Below are 25,916 nucleotides of genomic sequence, written 5' to 3' on the forward strand. Positions count from 1 at the left end.
GGTCAAAAATGGCGACAAAAGTCAGGTTCTACTGCTGCCAGAATTTCAGAATTGTGCCTTTTGATGGCCAAAACTCCACAAAGCCTTGATTTTGCTCCTTTTTTGGCAAATGGACCTGAAAATATATACATACAAACAAATGAAGATAATCTACTTAAATAATCAATCGATTGACTTAACTAATGCAATTTAGGGCGCTTGAATATACAATATTTGGCGCTTATCAGGGAGCCAGCTCCCTAGGTCACAGATTGGGAGCCGGCTCCCTTGTGTGGGAGCTTACTCTCACACTTTGAGAGCAAGCTCTCGTGCGTAGTAACTTTCTGGAGTATTTTCTTTTAAAAGCACATGTTTGTTTTTAGATTTCTGGATTGGTTTGGGATATCAATGGGGGTTCTAAATATTAATTTTCATGGTATATTAAAACACTATAATGCATAATCTTCAATTATATGCTAATGGTTTACGCAGTATGAAAGGTTAAACAACTTTGCATGCTGTTAATGGATAGAAGGGATTTAAATTGCTTTACTTTATTTTAGCAATATAATGGACTGTAATATAAGTTTTAAATCTGTATTGGATGCATAATGGGGTTATCTACTTCTTAAATTTTATTATGCTTATTTTGGATTTTAAATGATAAACCATTTAAATTTTGTTCTATCAATTACATGAATATTGTTCGGGATTTTAATTGATGAATCATTAAATTCTGTTCTATCAATTACATGGATATTATTCTGGATTTTAATTGATGAAACATTAAATTCCGTTTCTATCAATTATATGGATTTTGAGGATTTATTTGATGTACTGTTTTAAATGTTGCATTATTTATGGATCATGTGCATTATATGCACCGGTATGGGACGGTGGCATAATAAGGATGGATTAGATCAAATGCTAATTCCTACCTATTTATACATACGGAATGGATTAACTAAAATAGTTAAACTCTACATGAATTCATGTCTTGTCAACTAAAATAGTTGGACGATATATTGGATGTTTATTTTATATTATGTATTAGGAAGGATTTATATATATGATTATTGTGATATCCCTCGGATCCGAGACACGGGTTAATCAGGCCCAGGCCCAAACCCAAGGGAATATCAAATAATTAATATATAATGAACACGGAATACAAAATGAATTAAGAAATGAAATTAAAGCTGAAAGAAACTAAAAAGAGAATCCGCAAAATATTATAATTATTAAAATCCATCAAACTCAAACTCCAAAACTCCATCAGTTTACAACTCAGGAATCCATCTCTAGTGGACCTCTATTAAACATCCAAACGGAAAATAAAATAACTGTAATAAACATCCAGAAATAAACTATGGAGAGAGTTCTACATCGTCAGAAGAATGAATAGAGACCTCTGCTCAGCACGAACACGTCTAAGCCTGGAACTGTCGTGTACCTGAAAAATAGAAGTGGGTCAGACCCACGCGCAAGTTCTATACTACTACAATCCAAACAGAGGCCCGATACGCATGTACATCCTAAACAATTCAAAAATAGCTAATAGTCCGTAAATATATATATAGTCACACTAAAGGACTCTCACTGGACTACAGGCCGGTCTCAACCTAAATAGAGGTAACATGCTAAAACGCACACGAAGTGGGCATATGTACCTATACCTAAACTGGGTATACCTCTAACCATCGTATTCAGCTATGCATCCCAATGCATATACGCTCCCTAACCGTCGATCCTGAGACTCAAGCTCATATCGAGGTACCATAACAATATATTTAAAGTCCATCCCAAATCCTTGTAGTGCCGTTCAACTAGTCGTTGCCATGACACTACAATTAATAGGACTTAACTTTTAGTTAATCCAATTCTTAATCCAGAGTAGGTAGGTTTTGGTATTTTGAAACCAAACCATCCCTAGCATACCATCGTCCCATACCGGGGTATACTATCCAATCATCCAGCAGTTGATAATATCAACAATTAAAATAAACATCAGCTAAATCCATATTTCCATTACTGATACTAACAGGCATAGTGTAAGCATCAATAAAAAGAATCAGGTATAAACATAAACAGACTCAGTTTTATATCCAACACTGATACTAACAGACATAATGTAAGCATCAAGAATTATAGTCACTGTATATACACAAACTTACTCAGTTTAGGTTGTTTCATTCAATCAAATATAATGATAAGATTATATTAAATTATCATTCAATACTCAGCAGTTGATATTACAAACATTTAAGATAACCATTAACAAAGTCCATTCCTCCAACAGTTAATACTAATAGTATTAATGCAAGCATCAAGACATAACCACAGTAAGTACATATACCTACTTAGTTTAGGTTGTTTTACAAAATCCCATTAGTGTTAATTTAAGAATTATTATTCTTCAACACTACCATATTCTAAACAAGTGTAATTCATATACATACTCATGATATAGAATTATACATGTTCCAATTATAACATTCGTCTCAAAAGATTTCAGAATTAAACACAGTGTACTCACATAATTTAACACTATGGAAATACTTGTTTAAAACCCTATTGTCCAAACTTTTCTACACAAGTAGACTAAGTTAACATCACCTTTGAAGCTTTAATTTATCTTTATACATTACTTAGATCTTCCATATTCAATTCTGCACTCAATTGAAAACTCCAAAATCAACCATTGCATGCAAAACTGACTGGAAACGAAGAAAAATCACAAAAACTGAGCAAGGAGACGTCTCCAAAAATTGGAGCCGGCTCCAATTTCTTGGAGCCGCCTCCACACTAAGGGGAGCCGGCTCCCTCCCTCTCTGCTTCGTCGTTCCCTCCTCCAATGAACTCTGCAGCCTCTACACCTCACTGTTATGACTTCCAAATCCTGTAACCTAACCCTAGTGTGTTCCCAGTCCATGTTTAAGTCCTTATACCATTATTAATCATGAACTTAAATCAAGAATTATGCACACAACTATCAAGTTTTAACAGTTTAACAACCATGCAACATATACTGGTGTGTATCAAACTTTAGCACAAACAGAGAAACTTTTTAAGTTACAATTAATCCTGGAACAGTTTAGGAATGCAAAGAACACGAAGCCTAAGGGAGAGAGTAAGGATAGAACTTGCCTTTGAGATCTTTGTTCAAAATCTCTACACCGTCTTCTAAGACCTCCGGCGAACACAATTGTTGTAAACTTCCTCTGTTTTTCTCTCTGCTACTTCCACAGACGTGTGTTGGTTTTCCTTTCTTTGTGTTTTTTTTTATTTGTTTGTATGTAAAACCCTAGGTAGCCTTATTACGTCTATTTATAAGGTTACACAAAACCTAAAGCTTACTGAAGCCCTGATGTGAAACCTATTCGGCCTATAACACCATCTAAGTGAATAAGCATGTCTGCTACTTACCACCAATCCTATAGTAACGTGAATTTAGAAAAACAAGTAACTTTAATTTATTAATTACCAATTAACCAAAAACTAAATAAAACAATTAACAAAGAATTAAAGAACACAATGAAGCAAATAAAATTAAACTAAGTAAAACAATTAAATAATTAAAGTCAATAAATAGGTCAACCAAACAACTAATTACAATTAAACCAATTAAAACATTAAATAAAACAATTAATGAAAAGAAAACAATTAATCAAAATACCATGACTATCCTTTTGAAAATTAAGGGTATTACAATTATGGTTCCTTGATGTGAGCTTGAGTCTCAGAGTCGATGGTTATGGCGCGTATATGCAGTGGGATGCATAACTGGCTATGATGGTTTAATGTGTACCCTGCTAGGTCTAGGTACTCATGCGCACTCCATATGCGATTTGCATGATGCCTACTAGTCAGGTTGAGACTGATATATAGTCCAGTGAGAGTCCTGTAGTGTGAATATATATATTTATATTTTTACGGACTATATAGATATTGTTGAGATATCTAGGATGTATCTGCGTATCGGGTCTTTACTTGGACTGTAGTAGAGTAGAACTTGCATGTGGGCTTGACCCACCTTCATTTTTTAGGTATTCATCATGAGTGGGGATTATTCGTGCTGAGCAGGGATCGTCTACTTCATTCTTCCAGATTATGTTATTTAGGAGTTTCTTTATGTTTCAGCGTTCTGATGTAGTCGTTTTTTTAGTTGGGATTTTCTAGAGGTCTACATAGTATGGATTCCCGAGTTGTATTAGTAATGGAGGTTTGGATGTATCAGAATATTTTCTTATTTATAAAAATTTATTCTGAGGATTTCATTAGTGGATTATCGTTTTAGTTTCTTTCAGCAATTTTGTTTATTCTCAATTATCATGTTTATATTCTGTGTTCGTTTATTACCATTTGTTTTTAATATCCTCAGGTATTCGGGCGTGGGCCTGGCGAACCCGCATCTGAAAATTCGGGGTATCACAAGAACACCAGTCACTCCATGACTGGTGGAGGAATTTGATTCAAATGATCATTTGAATGATGCTCGAGACACAAGTGCCAAAGATGGGTGTGACTGGAGTGGGAAGCTGGCATGGCTCTAGGAATGGGTGGAAGATTTGGCATAAAGTGATATATGCCATCATTCATTTCACCTCTCTCGATCAGCTTCTCGGAGGTAAGGTCCTGAAAAACATAGCATGTGGGATAAAAAATAACTGCACAATTTAAACTCTGAGTTAGTTTACTGATGGATAGAAGGTCGAAATGAAATTTGGGAACGCAAAGAACATCAGTAAGGGAAATTGTAGGAGTTAAATTTATAGAACCCGTATGTGTGATCAGTGCAGTACTACCTGTAGGAAGTTTAACAGGTCTAGAATGAGGAGTGGGTATACCTTTTGTGAGGTGTGAGACAAGGTATGTCACGTGATATGTAACACCACTCTCAATAATCCAAGAAGAAGAATGAATAGTTGAATTACATGAGAGAATACTAGCTATGTAATTGGACAGTTTTTTAATTTTATTTTATATATTTTTTTTATGAATCGATGTGAACAAAAACTTGGATAGGTCTTAAGGATAAAACCGCAATGGCGATGGTGGTCACAGATTCGGAACAGCAGTAAAGATGGCTGAAACGGCTAAACCGGATTGAAAACATAGAGGAGCTGGAACCAATCAAGAAAAAAATGACCAAGATCGAAGAAAATTTATATAATCAGCAAAGTGCAACAAATGAATTGCAGATCTGAAATATAAATCAATAGATAACATGTGAAAATTGAGAGGAATATATTTTTCTCAGGGGTGTTTAAAAAATTCGGTAAATTGAAAAATCGGACCGGACCGTACTGAATTGGACGGTTTGAGCTAGTTGTATAGCGGTTTGGTCCGGTCCTTGGCCCAAAATTATGGAACCGTAATTTTTTGGTCCGGTCTTACTTTAGGGTTATGCTGGACCGGACCAGCCTGGACCGAATCGTTACTATATGTTATATATATATATATATATATATATATCATATCCTAAACCTAAATCAAGTAAAGTTTTCACGTGCATCTTTCTTTTTTTATTTTTTAAATTCCTTAAATTTCTTTTAAAAAAAGTCAAATTTTCCTTTTCAAATATATCTCAATTTTCTTTCCTTTCAAATATATATCAATTTTCTTTCCTTTTTTTGTCTTAATTTTTTTTTTTTTTGCGTGTTATATCTTAGTTAAATTATTATTATTATTTTTTAAACTTTACCCCCTTTAAATTAAAATAAAATAAAAAGGAAATTAACTGAAACCAACAAAACGAACCGAACCGGTATTTTGCGGTTTGGTTTGGTTCGGTTCTATGGATATTATGGTTCGGTCTGATTTAAAAAAAAGTTGAATCGTTATAAACGGTTTGGTCCCAAAATATGCTAAATCCGATCCAAATCGGATCGTGTGCACCCCTAATTTTTCTTTCATATCCATGTGCAGTAGATACAAGAATATATAGACATTAATAAATTTACAGGAATCTAAATTAAGGAAAATAAATCGACATCCCATGATTAGTGGGATATTTTAACACTAATAATGTGATATTTTAACATATATTGTTCAAACATGATAAAAGATTATCATTACATTTTCCATTCTTTTGGTTATTTGGTTATTCCTATTTGAGGAACATTTAATACATTATATATATATATTATATTTTTAATTTTATAATAATATCAAATTTTTTTTTTTTTTTTTTTTAAATTTTCCATTTGTTAGGTGAATGGAGTTTTTGGGTCGAATGTGTTCAATTATGACCTGAGTCTGATCTAAACCCGAGCATTTTTTAAATAGCTTTTATACTAAGTTGTGTTTGGAATATTTGATGGAATTTGGATTTGGAAACAAGATTTACCTTGTTTGGTATCATCAGATTACAAATGGGATTTAAAAATGATGGGATTTCAAATGCCGTTTTTAACCCGTTTCAAATACCGTCTAAAAATTAGAATTTGACGGAATGTGAAAGATAAATACTGTTTAAGATGATATTTTCGTAATTAACATTGTTAAATATTACTTAACCTATTACAATCTCTCTATTAGCTCTAACCTATTAAATATCGTTATATATATATATATATATATATATATATATATATATATATATAAAAGTTAGTAATCAAATATCATCATTTTTTAATTGGTATTCTCCAACCAGATTGATCCACCATCAGTTTTGTATTTTTGTACATAATATATTACAAAATTTTATAACCAAAAGTCATTCACAATTCACATCGTGCAACAAAACTTATATTCACGTAGTACAGATTGAAAAAATAAACATTACACTTATATAAGCCAAGTTCATAAGCCTTTTATATAATAAATAAATAAATATATTAATAATTCAAAATTTAATCTATAAGCGAAAGTATAGCCATCAATTAATATGCTTCTTAATTTTTTAGTGTATATATTGTTATTTGTTGTATATCAATTTCTAAGTAGCATACTGACATACTATTTAATTACTAGTAATTTGCTGAGTAATTTATATACTAATAAGTTATTAATATATATTTATACAAATTTTTGTTAATATACATATTATTTTTGCCACAAAGTAATTAATATACTTTAATAAGCGTGCTTAGTATTTAATAAATGAATTTATTTAAAATATTAATTAAATCAATGCTTAGACTTAAGTTTACATTTTAGTGTTTTTTTTTAATATGTTGGTTTAAGTACGTTAGTAATGGTAGTTGAATAAGTTAAATTTTTTTTTATTTTTTATATATTAATAAATAATAATTATTTTTTAATTGATTTGTTAAATAAATTTTATTTTTCAATTCTAGCATTGTTGTTTTTATATTTAATGTAATTTTAAAATATATTTTATAATAAAATACATATATCATTTATTAGTTAAATAAGAACAAAAATAATATAATACTGCGTAATATTTTTATTTCAAATCTAATTTTAAATCCAATTTATTCCAAACAAAATAAATATATTATTTATTATTTAAATAAGAACAAAAATAATATAATACTACGTAATATTTTTATTTCAAATCCAATTTTAATTCCAATTCCTATTCCTTTTCCAAATCCCAAAATAATTGGTTCAAACAAAGCTCGGGTTTCACAGAAAAGAGCTTCGGGGCTTCGTGGTTGTTCACTTTTTCCTCAGCGTAGGTGTGGTGGTAAACCTCTGGTTTCGTCACTGTCGTCAGTAGAGAGTAGAAGCAATGGTGGCAAAGAAAGGAGCAACTAGGGTTTCAGAAGTTGCGGAGGATTTGGCACGCGTCTCCTTACAAGCCATCCTCTTGGCTGATAGTTTCGCTCAAAAGTTCCGTCCTATCACGCTTGAACGCCCAAAAGTATCCCCTATCTCTTTCTCTATCTATAAATACAATATATACGTATACACACACACTCTGTTGTGTTTACATACTCAGTTGATTTTCTGATTATTGTTGTTACGTATTCTGTTGTTTTTATTGGGTATTTATGCGTGATACATGTTAACTAAATGGGGTTTAGAGAATTGATCAAATTTGTAGCTTAATACAATCATTTGAATTATTAACTGTTAATTTTAGTTAATAATTTAACAGTTAAAAAATTTCGATTACCAAGAACTACAGGTGCTCACTAATACTATTCAAGGATTCTAGCTCTTTACTATAAAATTGTAGTACATAAGTATATGTTTTATGAATGGATGTATATATATGTTTCGTTATATACACTTAGTTTTAATCAAATGAAAACAACCTACATTTATGTATATATATGCATGTGTTAATCATTTGAATGTTTTTTTTTCTTTATTAAATTTTTGTATGGAGATTTAAAACCATATAGGCTGCTAAGTGTTTCCTGGAAAACTTGAGGCTTAGGTTGGTTGGTTTGTTTTGTTATTGGCAGCAAAATTTTACAGTTCTCAGAGAAAATGAAGAAATTGGGAATCAATATTTACAACCGTGAAACTTGATTTACGTGGAAACACTTCTGGAGTGTTGTTCTGCCGAACCATTAACGTGTCAGCAATGAAATGCTGTAGCCAACCAAACTAGTTTGGTCGTGAAGGATCAACTTCCTGTGGGCGTGATTATAGTAGGAAAAAAGAGAATAAAACAAACCTTTTATGTCCCATATTATATATATTCCATGTCTCATCTAACCACCCCACCCCCCCCCAAAAAAAAAGTCATGTAGCATGAACTTAGTTACATGCCAGGTGTAGGTATGGTTCACCAACTTGGCACACCTCAGCTGAGTCGCAAAGGCAGAATCCGAGTCAGACCAATACATGGTGGAAAAACAGGAGATTTGGGCCTGACTCGCCCTAGTCAGCAATGACCATTTAAAAAGTGCTGCGACAATAGTATGAGTCTGCTTTCTTTGGTGCTTCAACAAATGCAATCAATTCTATTCCCTCATTTGGGTTTGTAAACCTTGATCTAGAAAAACCACAAAAAATTGATCATGCAAATTGAGTTGGAAGAATAAAATTTTGCGAAAAAGATGTTGGATTGAACACCCATTTTCATGCAGACATAGAGAGAGAGAAGGGAAGGTAGGGGAAAAAAATTGATACCTGAATAATTTGGTGATTACTTGGGATTTGGGATGGTTTATGAGATTAGGATTGAATCATACCAGGGTTGAGCTCTTCTTCTCCATCTATGTTTGTAATACGTCTTTACCCAACATAGCAGTTTTTTCAAGACCTATAAGAGCTCTCTCTCTCTCTCTCCATCTATCCTGTTTTCCATACTATCTTTGGGTAGATGCAACTATTACCCATGTCATTTGAATAGTTTTTGGCTCGAGGGCTTGGATAAACCAACAATGTTGATGGAGCCGTTGTCAAGTTCTACGCATAGCTAAGCCCAAAACTCAATTAGTAAATTTCTCCTTAGATTTTGTTTTGGTCAAGTAGTTTGGATCAAGTAAGCTTTGGCTATGAGGCTATTCCACCAAACTCGCCACCCTAGCGCCTTGGGTTCTTGTATAGCAAGTATTAACTTCCATGGGCCTCACTCTCAAATTAACCTGGAAATATGGGATACTAGGTTGGTGAGTGATGTACAACAAAAATTCATAAATAGGTTGATCTGTTGGAGTAAAAAAAAAAAAGGACACTATTTTGTTTAATCTGTTTAGCTTGGTGAAACATTCATATATAATGTATTAATGTGTTTCATGTCATAAAATGTTATTCAAGTCTTCGTAAGAGTGACCTTCCCACCTTAGACAAATACAGCTTCTTCCACCCACACCACCAATGGAAAGGTGGAAGATTCCAATGGAAGATCCCGTGGGGAGTTAGGATCCCGTGGTGGAAAGGTTTGAGAGGAGGAAGAAGCAATCTCTCTCGAAAGGTGGGAGAGTCACTTTGATGAAGAGCACTCTGTCCAGCCTTCCCACTTATTTCTTCTCTCTCTTTCAGATTCCATCTTCTGGCATAGATGATTGAGAGGTTGCAAGCAGTGTTATCAAAGGCCTAAGCGCACTAAGGCGCCAGAGATCCTTTGGAGCCTAGGCGCAAGGCGTACAATTTCCGGCACATAGATGCGTTGTTCGAGCTTCCTTTTTAGTGCCCAACATTCCGCGCCGTATAACATTGCCGGTCTAGTCACTATCCTATATACTTTCCCTTTAAATTTATTTGGCATTCATTTCTCACATAGAACCCCACTAGCATTCCTCCACTTTGTCCAACCTATTCAAATTCTACCACTGACATCATCATTAATCTCTCCATCCTTTTGTACAATTGATCCTAACTATTGAAAATAATCACTTTAAGTAATGCTTTGGTCTTGAATTTTTATTACTATATTATCATTTCCTATATTACTACCGTTGAAAGATTTATATATTTAAGTTACACCCTCTCTAACAGCTTAAGATTTTGGAATAGATAACTGTTAACATGGTATCAGAGTCAAAGGTCTCGAATTTAAACCTCACTGTCACCCTAATAAAAAAAATTAAAAAACACTTGTTGGACCAAAAGAAGGCCACACGTGAGGTGATGTGTTGAAGTATTTATATATTTAAGTTACACCTTCTCTAATAGCTTAAGCTTTTGGAGTAGATGGTTGTTAACAACTACTAAATTTACATTCCATGTATTACTTTGAGGGTGGGCCTTGGTGCAACGGTAAGGTTGCTCCATTGTGACATGGAGGTCATGGGTTTGAAACCGGAAACCTCCTCTCCATGCGGAGGTCAGGCTGTGTACATCTATCCGTCCCCATACCCCACAACACGGGAGTCTCGTGTGCTGGGCTATCCCTATATTTTAAACGTAGGTTATGTTATCATATATATTCAGGTTGAGACTCCACTTGAAGCTGGGCATTTTTTGCCTCCAGGCTTGCCATTAATAACTATTGGTTTATAGATATCCAAACCAAAGACATTTGATATGGTAAAGACATCGTATTTTTAATGTTCTTATTTTATTTTATGGGATAAAATAGTGTGTATGTAACATAGAGTGTTCAATATGGACACTTCACTGATTTTGAAGCAATAAAATTTATGTACAATGATATTATAATCTTGAACTATTGAAGATGCCTGCTAGGTGCATGTCCAACTAAACATATTGGACAAATATTCTATACTTTTACACACCATTTTTGACATAATTAAAAATTTTCATTTTGAAAGGTCAATATAAGCACATAGTTCAAGATTATATGATTAAGTATGAACATGGGCTCCATATTGATAATTTATTCTATCAGCTCACTGTTCACATGACCTTGAAGTTCCAAGGTCTGAACTGGACGATAATATCATTCCTTGTAGCACTAACCAAAGCTAGCAGAACTGCTGTCTCCTTGCCGCTCTCCCATCTTCAACTGGATTGAGGAGGCTTTAGAAGATACCAAAAAATTGGATGTTTCTTTTTGGTTTATGATTCTAAAAAGTAGCTTCTTTTAAGTACACATGGTCACTTATTATCAAGGATTACGCTAACAAAATGAAGGTAATGATGAATTCTTCTTCTTCTTTTATTTATTATTTATTTTAATTTTAATAAAGTAGGTATTTCCACAGAAGTGGTTTCTAGGGGTGAGTTTGAACTTGTCAAACCATTTAAAAAAAGTAAAAAATGAAAAAAAGAAGTTTTATGTTTTTTAATTTTTTTAATCTGTGACAACTTCAAACGATACATGCTTATTTACTGCATCATGACTCAGTATAGTATTGCTGCATTGCATTTGTCCTTGTGCAGCACTGCCGCTCAAATAATGGTTTATATTACCGAAGAAGATCAGTCTTTATATTTTGCAGTTCAACATTATCCTGCTCCTTTGTTTTTGACGATTAGCAGTCAATTTTTTTTTTCCTTTTCCGTTTTCTTTTTAAATGGATTCTATCTTTTGACTTATCTGAAGAATGATTGGAAATGACATTTAAGATCTTAAGATAGGGAAATAGGTAATGCCTTTCTATCTATTTTTTTGCAATTTCTGTCTGAAGAAAATCAAAGCATGTTGCTACATTCTGAATTTCATTTCATTTTTGGCGACAATTTCTGCAACTCGCTTTAGCATTTGCTTTGTACGTTTAAAGTGAAGACATCAAACATGTTTAAATATATATATATATATATATAAAAATAATCCTCCCCCCCCCCCCCCCCCCCCCAAAAAAAAAAAAAAAACCACATAAGTTGAATCATGCATTTGTGAATGGGTACTTGTGAATTTGTTTAAATTTAAAAGATTTATGTTTCTTATGATGCCAGTTCTTACATTTACGGGAATGCTTTGTTGCTGAAGGTACTATTGCCTTTGGTTAATGTCCCTATGATTGATTACACCTTAGCATGGCTTGAATCTGCTGGGGTTGAAGAAGTTTTTGTTTTTTGCTGTGCTCATTCCAAGCAAGTGATCGATTATTTGGATAATTCAAAGTGGTTCGTTCAACCAAACTTTTCAGTCACAACAATAGAATCACACAATTCTGCTAGTGCTGGAGAGGCATTGCGTTTGATTTATGAACGAAATGTGGTATGTTAAGTTTTTGATTTTAATTATATATATATTTATATATATATATATATTTTTATGCCTCATTTGTGATATAATATCTTTGTGTATTTAAAAGAAAGTATTTTTTTTCCCCATGAAAATGGTTGGTTTTAATAATTTCATATCAAGAAGCATGTAATATTCTTTTGTATGAATGATTTGGGTGTTTTTTGTCATGGAAATAAGCATGCGTTCTCTTTTTATATGAGTTGTTCTGGACTTGACTTTTATGCTTGTAATATTAACTTTTTTTTTTCTCCTGCTCTTACAAGTTGTAAGGTAATATTATTCTGAAATAAAAAAAGAAGAAGAAAAGACTAGAGAACACATTGATCCATTAACAGAATTGTAAAATGCGCATCTTATGGGAAGAAAGCATGGGACTGACTTATCATTATGGTTCTGTTCGCATTTGCTGGCTGTATGAAACAAAAAGGAAAAACAGAATGATTGGATTTTGTTGAAGTTGATGTGGAAAGGCTTTTGATTATGTTTAGTTATATTTATTATTTAATACAAAACCTGAGTATAATTGCAGTTAGCGGGAAATAAAGTTGCGCCACAAATGAGGGATGATCCGTGAACTAGGATTGCAATTATACTTGGGACATTATCTCAAACTGACTTGAGGAAATTCCAAATCATCCAAAAGCTCACATGCATGATTTTGATTAGACATTTTTGATATTACGAAAAGAATTGAAGGATTTTTTTTGACTAAGTGAAGGGGTAATGGTTGTATAAAATAAAAGCAAAGACTGCTTTCTAGCCTGATACCTTAAAGAAAAGAATAGCCTTATAAGTTTTCGTATAAAAGTTGATGATGACCCTATAGCTAGGGCGGATCTAGGAATTGTCAATGGGGTGGGCGGCTAACACTAGTAATACTTTTTTTTTTTTTTTTTTGGCTGGGCTAAAATTGCCTGTAGTAAAATTTTTTTTTTTTTTTTTTTTTTTTGGGGTGGGCTCAAGCCCACCAGAGCCCACCCCTAAATCTGTCCTTGCTCTATAGGAATTTAGATCTAGATATTTCACATAAAATCATTTAATATTTAAATTTTATTACAATATCTACAAACATATATATTTTCATTAGACTATTTTAATTGTTTTTGGTTGAATCTTTATATATATATAACTATCTCTCTACATATTGTATGGACTTATCTAAAATTGCTTTAAGGCCTATTAATGGGTTTATGACATAGTGTTATTTTGGTACCATTTAGTTGCTGTCTCTTAGTGGACTTCTTTCTCTTGCTCTAATGCAATTATGCATTCCTTGCTCATTGTGTTTGGCACCGGAAGCTGAATTTTGATGGCTGCTCTAGTAAACCTGTGCGGATGGAAACTAAACTAGAGCATCTGCAGCGACGATAGTTAGTATTGCATTGTACTTTGCTAGCGGAGTCTTAGTGAACAATCTCTTTTTTGGCTGTTCTATGGCAGCTTAAAGTTTGCACTTAGGGATTCGAATCTAGTTATAACTAAGGTCACTACTCATTTTATGCTGAAAAGTTCTTTGTTGGGTTGCTGTTGGTGCTCCTTTATAAAAATTTATCAAAAAAATAAAAATAAAAGAAAAGAAGAAGAAAAAACTTAGTAGAGATGCCGTTATGTTGCTGCCCTTAGCAATTACATCATATTTGTTTAGGTGTCAAATTTATCGACTGCTTTGGTGTCCTTTTCTTTTTGGTTACTGCTTATGAGATCAAGTCAATCTGGAACTTTTAACTAAGAGGGTGTCCCCTTTGAATAGTTTCTCACTCGAAATTAAATGACCTCTCAAGCTTATGTTTTACCTATTTTTTTGCCCTCTCAACAGGCTCTTTTGTTCTTTGAGGAGATCTCCTCCTCTATTTATTCATTTATCTTTCTTCAACATTCTCATCTTCCTGGGAACGGTAAAACTTTTCTTTTCCTACTGCTTTGCCTTTTGGTTGCTTAGGCTACGTGTAGATGGATGAATGCTTTAATTTTGCTTGAGCGATTTCAAGCACCAAGGATTTTTGCTACAAAGTTAGCTTGCTTATGATATTTTGGAGTATTTGGAAAGAAAACAAAGTCATGAATATTTGTAAGAGTTTAGTGACATTCAATCATGCATCTCAGTATTTGAATATGCATCTCAGTATTTGAATACCAATGATTATATTTCTATTCGGTTGAATATCCATTAAAGTAATTTGGAACTCCGGCAATAAGAAAGTTGGAATGCTGTTTCTGTTAGATTTCTTTATGGAATATGGGATGTTCAATTAATTGATGGCTTGGTACATGCAGGCCAGTTCGTATTCATATTTTAATTGGAATACTCTATTGCTTATATTCTATGAAGAATTTCTCAAAATTTCTGGGCATCATTGCTATTTCTAGAAACTAATCTTCTCCCTGGATCTTACCTTCTGACAGTATTTCTCTAATGGACATCTATATTCTCGCTAATCTCCCATCAATAACAGTTTGTAATTCACTATGACAAATAAATTGGTCATATATTGATGCACCCCAACACCATAAACCCTTGATCGTGGCTGAAGCCATTGTTCAATGTGTCTTTGAAGGCTTATTTGACATGAGAATATATCAAGTCGCTGTCATTGTATATCATTTATTGTCTTTCAAGTGAAGATTTCTGTTGCATATATTTGAAACTGAAAGTCTGAGAGGTTGAATATACTTTTATAAGGGAATTGGCTGAAGTCTGGTCTCTGCCTCTGAGTTTCTTTTAGAAATTTAAGATATTTTCCCTTTTTCTTGATTGTCAATAGGTTTTTTCAACTTGATTATTTGATAATTTTCTGATCTTCTTTTGCCTCGAAGATACATGGAGATTTTATCCTCATTACTGGAGATACATTGAGCAACATGTCACTTACCCAAGCACTTCAAGAACACAAGGAGAGACGGAAAAAAGATAGTAATGCTGTGATGACCATGGTTATTCAACAGTCAAAGCCTTCTCCAGTTACTCACCAATCTCGACTTGGTACTGATGAGCTGTTAATGGCAATTGATCCTGATACGAAACAGCTTCTGTACTACGAGGATAAAGCAGACCATTCAAAAGGGACTATAGCTCTTGATAAAGCATTGCTTGCTGATAATCATTCTATTTCTCTTCATAATGACAAGCAGGTTTGTTTCTTAGATCTTTCAGTTAAGTTGTTTGTTTTTGTTTTAAATCACTCACTCTTCTGTTAAGTGACAAGTTTACCTTCTTGTGCTTCTAATGCCCATCTTATCCATTGCTAACCTTTTCTGACATTGATGAGATTTTTTTAATGATCATGCAACCTTTTTCTTTGGGTCATGATTGAGAATGCAACTACTTCCGCAATAATGAAAGCTTTGATGTTACGTGTTGATACGTTTTGATATACAGTGATTAATGTTTCACACTGCTTGTCTACTTGTATTTGGTTAGTGGCTAGACAACTTATTTCTTTGTTCTGCAGATATATTCGAAGTATTTTTTTGATAAGTAATGAAGATAGAATGCACCTAAAATTGGATTCGATTGGGTTCCCTGATCTTTATGCCCCATAAGGATTAGATTATTATAGATTGGAGCTTACATGGATGTGAATCTGTGCTCCTCTTCCAATTTCTTTGATGATGCATTCTTGTTAATACTTAATGGTATCAATGCTGATTTCATCATCCCCATTCTGAAGGAACTTAGTTGGGGATTTGGAAGAATGTTAGGAAGGTAGGGAGGGGTTGTGTCCCACCCCAAGTCTTGAAATAAACTTTCAATAATTTATGGCATGATAAAAATAAAATACTACTAAGCCTTTGAATATTTAACAAAGGAAATCCACTTTAATAAAATTGTAAATCCAGCAAAAGTTTCAATTTAAAATCTCATAACATCGAAGGGGAACATTTTCATAAAATTGTAATCATAGTTCTTCGGCAATTACAAAATTAAAATGATTAGGTTTTCTCTAGTGACTTATTTATTTGTAGCAACATGTTAACATCATCCTCTGGTGAGTTCATTCCTCGTTAACTCAACTCTATTTCTCACCCCACCACCCCACCCCCCGGGGAAGTTAAAGCAAACACACAAACCCATTCCTCATTGCTCTTTGCTTCTAGAGAACTTGTAGCTAAATTCATATATACAACCAGATAGAAGGCAGAAGAATGACATATTGCATTGTAAAATATATGTATGTAATTATCTATGTGAAATCTAATTGAAATAAGAAAAAGAAGAAGTATTCAGACTCCAACCATCAACCAATTCTAATTTAGAGAATCAAACCTAAACATAATGACCTCGACATGTATTCCGCACACACCGGCGGATTCCTGGTCATTCTCACTGAGACCACTAATCCGTAACTAAGTTCCGGACAATTCTTGGTTTTTCAATTGAAGGGCTTTCACTCCCTACTTGTTTTCTGCCGGATGTACCTTACGAGCGCACACAATAAATTAACAAGTTGCATCACTTATGGAACTTATAAGATACAATTCCTTTTCCACCAATTATGTGGTACAAACAAATCTTGTACTGTTCATGTACCAAATTTTAACTTAAGCAAGCATCATGTCAAACTACACCAATGCAGTAATATTAAGCATCATGTAAAGTTATAGAGCTATTCAAGTAAATTAAGTCACCTTTAACAATACTACGTCATATTACATCGGGAGCCACATTAATTATCAAGATATACTAAAACCAAGATAAATAGAAAATATCAGAGGATTTGGGTTCTTCGTTTAAGTTCCTCCTTAGCTCTGTTCTCATTTAAAATTTTTGAAGCAAGTTATCATGAGACATCATATGATAACCAAATATCTAATAAAATATGCTCTAAAGATCCAGCACCTATTAATAAAATTTCACATTCAATATATACACATCAACATGCTTATATAGTTATATGTATGTATGTTGTGTGTTTATAAAAATATATCAGATTATTCAAGTGCCAAATATAGGTAGTGGTGTAGGCATATTAAAAGTATAACACCATTCAAATATAAATTAGTCACCCAAATGATCATGCACGCGAATAATTAGATTGTTCCTAAATAAGTTAACCAGGAAAGCTATAGGTGTCCATGGCACATTCTCAAACAGTAGGTATATAATGAGATCATTTGCATCTAGATTCACACACACACACACACACAAGCATAACCAAATAGACAATAGAAAAGAAAACATTTGCAATATAAATCAAGAGTAAATTATCCTACCTGTTTATGAATGTTTTTCTTTGAAATCAAACTAAAGATTAATATCCATAGCTACACTGATAATGTTCTTTGCAGGATTGCTATATTGACATATGCTCTCCAGAAGTCCTAAGCCTTTTCTCGGACAATTTTGATTATCAACATCTACGCCGACATTTTGTCAAGGGATTGCTTGATGATGATGTACGTGTTGCTCTATATCTCTCTCAAATGACATTGAGAATTTCTCCTCTCCCCCTCTTTGTGTGGGGTGTGTGTGTGTGTGTGTATATAACTGAATCTACAAAGCATGGTCCATGTATCCGGGCTCAATTATATGTACCCTTTTTCTAGTTTAGAGTTTAGAGTTCTGTGCATTTAAACACATGTGTCTGCATAGTTTTATGTGTATGTATGTGGTTCCCTACTGGGCAGAAGAATCTCTGTTTGCCAGGTTGACCTGCCCATGTCCACTTTTTGCATTTGGTTTAGATTGACAGGGTTGGTGAGGTGGGACCTTGGGAGTTACTAAGGATGTTAAAGCATGCCGAGAATCGGATAAGAATGATAAAATATGTATACGGTTTCTCTTGTTTGTGTGTATGATATGGCCGACACAAACGTATAATATCTATCTAATATCTAGTGTGTCTCTGGTTTCCTGAACCTGCATCATATTTTGAAGTGATGAATGGAATCATCTGCACTCTTCGTTGAACTTGCATATCTGTTCTTTGCAAGACATGCTGGAGATTGCTGATCATTTATTGGTACATTGTTCCTTCACTCTAGGGGGGTGGGCCCCGAATATGGGATGAATTAGTATATCTTGTCTAATGCTAACTATTTGCAGGGTGGATTTAAAAGGAATAGGCAACTGAGGTTCATATATTGTGGAAAGTATCCTTTCTAGCACTTCTATGGTTGATTTCAGGAAGGAATTAAAAGCATTTCAGGGATTTTGAGTTGGAGTTTGAAAATCTGGAGGCTTGCACTACGAATATGGTTGCTTTCTGTAGTTCAATGCATCTTGCATTGCAATGATCACTTTCTTAGTATTCCATAGATTTTTGTAATCCGTTGTTGTAGTATACTGCTTGCATATTTAATAGGGTTACTTCATGTCTATGGCATGTGCTATTTCTTCAACAGGGTATTGGGTTGCTCCCAAGGTTATAAATCATGTACGCACACACGGGTTTCGGACGTGGTTGCCTTGACCTTTGTGAAAACTTCATCCTACCATAATATTTAATGGATATAAAATTAATGAGTCTCATTTTCAAAGAGAAGATGCAAGTAGGATTTTACAGTAGCTCAAGTGCCAGCCATACTTAAACATGGTCACTGCCAATGGATGTAGTTTTATATCGGCCAACTGATGCAATTTTATATAATTGCAAGGTTGAATTCAATATTAAATGCCATAGTACAAGTCTAGCAGAAAAATACTTAAAACCTTGATTCTGGTTGTTCAACTTTGCAAGAAAGGTATAAAATTTTCTCCAACACTATGTTCTCATCGAAGTGTGATGAATTAAATAAATATGTGTATGTGTGTGTGCACATGTGCCATTTGTTGCCTTAGAAGGTGAAAATATGCTGTTTTCATCCTTCAATGGATTATATAAGGGCATTATATTCTTGAGAATACTAATTTATATGTATTTTACCTTTCGTTGATTTGTTTTAATGTGTTTGTTTTGTGAATGAATCTGTCTGGGATTCTTTTTCTCAGTTGTTTTTGTTTAAGGTGAAATTATCTTGTTAATAATGACAATTTTGTAGAATTTTATCAAATATGACTTTGTTTCTGTATGAGCTCTACATTTTTATCTATTTTTTTTTGGATTATATATTATCTCTATGATCCTTTTGAACTATTATTTTTATACTCTCAGATTATGGGCTACAAAATTTTCACTCATGAAATTCACTCAAGTTATGCGGCTAGGATCGATAATTTTCGAAGCTATGACACCATTAGCAAGGACATAATCCAGAGATGGACATACCCATTGGTTCCCGATGTCCAATTTTTTGGAAATTCTGCAACTAAGCTTGAAAGACAAGGCATGTACCGAGCATCAGGTGAGGATCATAAAAACAATTTGTCTTGCTTGCAAGAAACATTTATGCCCTAATAAGTTTCATTACTTTTTGGTAGGTCTATTAAATTTTGTTTAGCTATTCATAATTATGCTATTTCGGTATTTGCACACATCTTGTCTTGGAAAGAAATGATTCACGTTTTTTCTTTTATTAAATATAGAAAATGCCAATGTTTTTACTGTTAGATTAAGATTGTTACCCTATATTCTAATTAGGTCGGATTATGATTGTTATTTGCCTAAATTTTAACTATCTTTATGAATTGTTATTGATTTTGATATAAAGTTGCCTTATTTTACTTAGTTATACTAATCAATTTCATCCATCCTATCACAAAAACACAAAGGTAAATAGTTAGAGCAGGGACACAAGAATCTTTACATGGAGAACGCTAATTGCTAAACAGGAAAAAACCATGGAACCCAGTCCAAGCATGAACCATCCGCTATAATTTGGTCGGAGTGCGTGCAATAAATTAGACTTAGAGAGGGCGGGGAGTGGGGAGATAGGTCATATGGATATTTGCCTAAATTTTAACCATCTTTATAAATTATTGTTGATTGTGATATAAAGTTCCCTTATTCTACTTAGTTTTACTAATCAATTTCATCCATCCAATCACAAAAACACAAAGGTAAATAGTTAGAGCAGGGATACAAGAATCTTTACGTGAAGACCCTAAACAGGAAAAAACCATGGAACCTAGTCCAACCATGAAGCATCCACTATACTAGGACAATGTTACAACTAGGTTAACAGATTCCACACGCTAGAACCTTAGTTACCTCTTGATGTAGACTGTTGGCAAACTCTCTACTCGATTGTATGATGATCTCCTTGCAGCTGATTACTCAATCACACATATTGGTCAATCTATTGGAAAATCTAGTATTTGGGAACTAGGGTTTTCTTTTTTAAAATAAAATTCTCTCTAGAATGCTTAGAGGCTTAGATCTCCATCTTAAACTGTTGAAAAGCATAAAACAGAAGTGAAGAGAGAAATGAAACACGAAGAACACAAGGATATTACGTGGTTCAGCCACTAAGGCCTACATCTATGGCACAAAGAGCCCAAAGGGTTACATCACTTTATAATATATTCTCTCTTGATCTTTGTATACAATGATCACCTCTATTTATAGGTGAAAGAATAGAGGTGATAAATATGGAAAATACATTAATGGAAGATTCCTAAAATCAATACCATAAATCACTCCAATCAATATTCTATCATAGGCTAAAATCTCTCCTATGATATTCTCATATCAAATATTCTGTCAAGGAGTAATTTAAGGATTCCTATAATAATATATTCCAAATATAACATCTTCTAACACTCCCCCTCAAGCTGAAGGGTGTATGGAAATAACACTCAGCTTGCATATCAAATCATGAAACAGATCATTTTCCAACGATTTGGAAAAAGACAATAAAACTGCTAGAGACACGGTGAATGCGAAGAACAGTGCTATCGAACACACTGGCAGCCCAAATAAGTCCACATAGCACCGAACACATGGCGAAGGTGATGAACAATGCTACCAAACACACCGGCAGCCCAAACAAGTCAATAAAAATTGCCGGAGACACGGCAAAGGCGAAAACATTACTGCCGAACAAACCGGCAGCCCAAACAAGGCACAAATAGCACTGAGAAACCCTTAGCAACATTTCAAATGCTAAGGGAATACCCCAAAATAGGGGTCCGAACCTAGGAAGAAAATTAGGCTCTGATACCATGTTGAAAAGCATAAAACAGAAGTGAAGAGAGAAATGAAACACGAAGAATACAAGGATATTACGTGGTTCAGCCACTAAGGCCTGCATCCACGGCACAAAGTGCCCAAAGGGCTACATCACTTTATAATATATTCTCTCTTGATCTTTGTATACAATGATCATATCTATTTATAGGTGAAATAATAGAGGTGATAAATATAGAAAATACATTAACGGAAGATTCCTAAAATCAATACCATAAATCACTCCAATCAATATTCTATCATAGGCTAAAATCTCTCCTATGATATTCTCATATCAAATATTCTGTCAAGGAGTAATTTAAGGATTCCTATAATAATATATTCCAAGTATAACATCTTCTAACATAAACTATCTTTAACTCCATGTTTCTAGTAAATATTGGAGACTCATGCTATATGGTAAGTTGATTCCTTTTAGAAATCTGGTTTGGGAGAGTTGCCAAAAATAAAAGTCCGCAGGGTTCGATTGGTTGACCTTATATATCGACACCTTTAGGTAACTCTTTGATAGAACATTCGATTGGGGGACACTGAATTGTAAACCAATTTTCTTGATAAACTTCAATCGATCCACCTATCAATCGGGGCTTACTGGAGAGCCTCAACTGATTGGTTTATCGACACATTCTGTTTTGTACAAATTCAATTTTTTGAAATTAAAAAAAAATAAAAATCAGTCTTTTAAAATTGTTTGGAAAACATATATTTTAGAACTCTGAACTTTAAAGCAAGTTCAGAAAAGCTTTAAGATCAAATCTAGGTCAATTAAGGTCTTTGAAGGTCTCATTTACCTTTAACCTAGATATGTATTTGAGCATGCGGATTTTACACCATGTTCTTCGATAATCTTTTTCTCTAATATATTCACTGATTTTAGACTAATGACTGACACTTGGACACATTTGCTAACACATAACTCGTATACCTAACATCAAATTTTTTTTGGTTGGCATGCAAATTTGGCATTCTTTGTGTTGGGGTCCTTTGAGGCAAGAAATATTTGTATTCAGTTCTAGCCTATCATTCCCTATGGCAGTGTTCAAGCCTGAATGTTAGATGGTTTAAAAGGAGGGCACATAAACCTCATGGTCCTCGTTAATCTTGAGAAGGGGAGACGAAAAAAAATAATAATAACCATTCTTCTGTAGCTTGTTCATTGACATTGATGACATTATGAATTATAACTGTGCTGTGAAGCCGCTAAGTTGTTACAGAAATGGCAGGTCATCATTCCCTATGGTGTCCTTAGTACAGGAGTTGTGATATTGCAAATTTTAATGGGAGATTATTAGTCATTTGGTTTTCTTATTATAGGATTATTGTTTACTTGATTTCAATTACCATATTGGTGTCTGCCTATGCTTTAACTTGATTGAATTACAGGTAATAGGGGCAAAACTTATGACCATGGTCCAAGTGTCGCTTGAAGGAAGTATTTTGTGCCTCTTGAGTTGTTATAATTTGCGACTTGGTGGTGCAAAATGTTTTGCTGTTCTTTTTATGTGTCAAACACGCAGTGGTTTGAGATATTAATTTATGTGGTGATGTTCGTGATTAGGAGTTTGAGGAATTACCGGACAAAGAGTGTGTTCTGGCTTAAGGGGACAATTAAGCGAGTTTCTTTCTTTTCTTTATTTGTTGGTGGATGTTTTTAGGGCCGTTGCTTGGTGCAGTGGTCAAAGCTTGAGTTGCCAAGCATATGACAACACGGGTTCAAACCTAAGAAAGGTGACCACTTTGTGCAAATAATGGCAATTTTAGATCTATACCTCGTCCACCCCTGAGGGTGAGCCGTGGTGCAACGGTATGGTTGCTCCTCTATGCATGCGGAGGTAAGGCCGCATGCGTTTGACCCTCCCTAGACCCTGCAATGGCGGGAGCCTCGTGCACTGGATTTGCCTTTTTTTGTTTTTAACCTAGTCCATCCCTCCTGCTATCCTCGATTAATGGATATCAACACTAACTAATACCTTTTTTAGGTTAATTAGGTGAATTTGGAGGTATCTAGATATGAAATATTTGAATAGAGATTCTTTTATTAGGTACTGTTGTGTCAGGTTGATGGTTCCTTCTGTTGGAAAAGAATATAGGTCTCAAAGTTCTTTCCATGCTCATCTTCTTTGCTTGGACATTGGTTTGAGGTGCTTAAAAATATTGACTATTGAACATTTATTTTGAAGGGGTAAGGTCAATGGTACTCGAAAATATGGACGAATGACAATCTTTTGGTCATAGTGTTTTATGACAATTGACAATTTTTTCGGACCTTTTCAAACGCGCAAGTTTCTTCAATTTTCTTACATCTTATGTTAGTAGAAGCTCTTGTGCTACTGGATAGACTGGATTGAGCAGTTATATTATTAATTGACCGTAATAGAACCAGCTATCTTTCCCCCCTTTATTTTATATCATTTTACTTATATGAATGAAATTTCGGTTGGTTGGATGTTTTCCTTGGTAGTATATTGATATCATTTTATAATTAGTATAATGTATTTCAGGTAGTTAATTATCTTATTGACTGTTCATTTTATTATTAGTATAAAGTACTTCAGGTAGTTAATTATTTTATTGACTGTTCCGTCACACAGTTAATCTCAAAGCAATATCAAGCAGTGATGTTCACCATATACCCTTGTATCACATCCATGGTTTTGAATCGAGAGCCATTACTTCTAATTCAATTTTGGGTTACTCTTTTCAGCACTTCATTTATGGTATTTGTGTAATTGATTTTCTTCAGAGATTGGGCAATCGCGTTCTGCACAAATTGGTCCTTTTACTGTTGTTGGAAATGGCACTTCCATTGGGAACAACACTAGAATTTCAAATTCAGTTGTTGGCGAAGGTTGTACTATTGGATCAAATGTTCTAATAGAGGGTTGTTATATATGGCATAATGTAACCATTGAGGATGGCTGTAAGCTGAGGCATGCAATAGTATGCGACGGGGTGTTAATGAAGTCGGGAGCAGTTTTGGAACCTGGTGCTGTTTTGTCTTTCAAGGTATGTGTCTGCACCCCAACTATATCCCCTTTTGAATTGCTAAATACCTTCTTCCAATGTTCCTAGGTCTGCTAAGTCACATCTAAATTTTTTGAACTATAATTAATTGGATTTGTAAAATTATCTTTAATATCATTTCTCAACAGAAGTCAAAGGTTTAGCGTTTTGTATGATTTTGGAATGGTAAGTGCAATTTGCACTAGAGATGCAGTCTAACTGTCTAACAGACGCTCACTGGATATTTAACCAATGAGAAATTTATACCATTGGGCCTGTGGTTGAGCTTAAATTTTGCAAGATAATTACATTCATTTGCACGCTAGACCTGCACTTATTTATCTTGGTCACATGGAATGTAGTTATGCATACTTTTGTATCTCTCCTCAAAACACCCTTTTGTTGGAGATATATATGAATATTTCTGATCCTGGTTTGCCATGCTTCTTGAAACTTTCTACACCTTCAAGTAAGAATAGTAAATGAATGATTGTATATATATATTGTTTTGAAAAGTGATAAATATTTCATTAACGAGCACACAAGAGGGACCCAAATGCAAAAGTCACAACGACTGAACAAGGCCCACTAAACTATCAACATATCCACTTATCGTTAAGTGATTTACAATTCCATCCCTATACCCAAAAAAATAAGGAACTAAGAATAGAGAACTTAGGAACCCATATGAGAACCTCCTTAGCCTTGAAAGACCGCCTATTCTGCTCCCGTCATAAACCCCACCAAATACAAAGAGGCGCCACCTGCCGAGCATCTCGGACTTGCCTCCTCACTATACTAGCCTTCCAAACCTCGAGCAAACTATTCGGGGACTCCGACATAACCCAATGGACACCAAAGAGAGTGAAAATCAAAGCCCAGCTATCCTTGGCCACTGGGCAGTTAGGGAGGAGGTGGTTCACTGATTCCTCACCCCTCTTTCACAAACAACCAATTGATATGGACACCAAAGAGAGTGGAAATCAAAGCCCAGCCATACTTGGCCACTGGACAGTGAGGGAGAAGGTGGTTCACTGATTCCTCACACCTCTTACACATACAACCAGTTGACGATAATCTGCTGCCGTCTTCTCAGATTATCGATTATCAAGATCCTCCCCAATACTACTGTTATACTGAAAAAAGCCACCTGATGAATGGAGTTAACATTCAAGTGCATGTGTATAATAACAGAGGTAATTTTCTAATAGACCTCTTAACTTGACAATTGCACCAACAATTCTGGTGTTGAACTTATGTGTCCTATTATGAAAACATTGGGAGAGAGAGGATAAAAAACAGATATTGAAAGTGTTTATTTGAAAATCATATGTTTTTATGCCTGG

The 25,916-nt window shown here is 34.2% G+C and overlaps 1 protein-coding gene across 1 annotated transcript in view; it reads left to right on the plus strand.

The window, feature by feature from the left end:
* The first annotated feature begins 7,532 nt into the window (after positions 1-7,532).
* Positions 7,533-25,916, plus strand: part of LOC132299815 (uncharacterized) — a 55,571-nt gene continuing 37,187 nt past the window's right edge. The window contains exons 1-6 of the mRNA XM_059796639.1: positions 7,533-7,810; positions 12,242-12,472; positions 15,317-15,631; positions 17,789-17,896; positions 19,594-19,783; positions 24,311-24,573. Coding sequence (XP_059652622.1) covers positions 7,679-7,810; positions 12,242-12,472; positions 15,317-15,631; positions 17,789-17,896; positions 19,594-19,783; positions 24,311-24,573 — 1,239 coding nt within the window. The 5' untranslated portion in view covers positions 7,533-7,678. The remainder of the gene's footprint in view (positions 7,811-12,241; positions 12,473-15,316; positions 15,632-17,788; positions 17,897-19,593; positions 19,784-24,310; positions 24,574-25,916) is intronic.

Source organism: Cornus florida, unplaced genomic scaffold (genome assembly GCF_030987335.1).
Source record: "Cornus florida cultivar Cherokee Brave unplaced genomic scaffold, ASM3098733v1 CherokeeBrave_3.0.0_Hap2_Chr03, whole genome shotgun sequence".
Lineage (NCBI taxonomy): Eukaryota > Viridiplantae > Streptophyta > Magnoliopsida > Cornales > Cornaceae > Cornus > Cornus florida.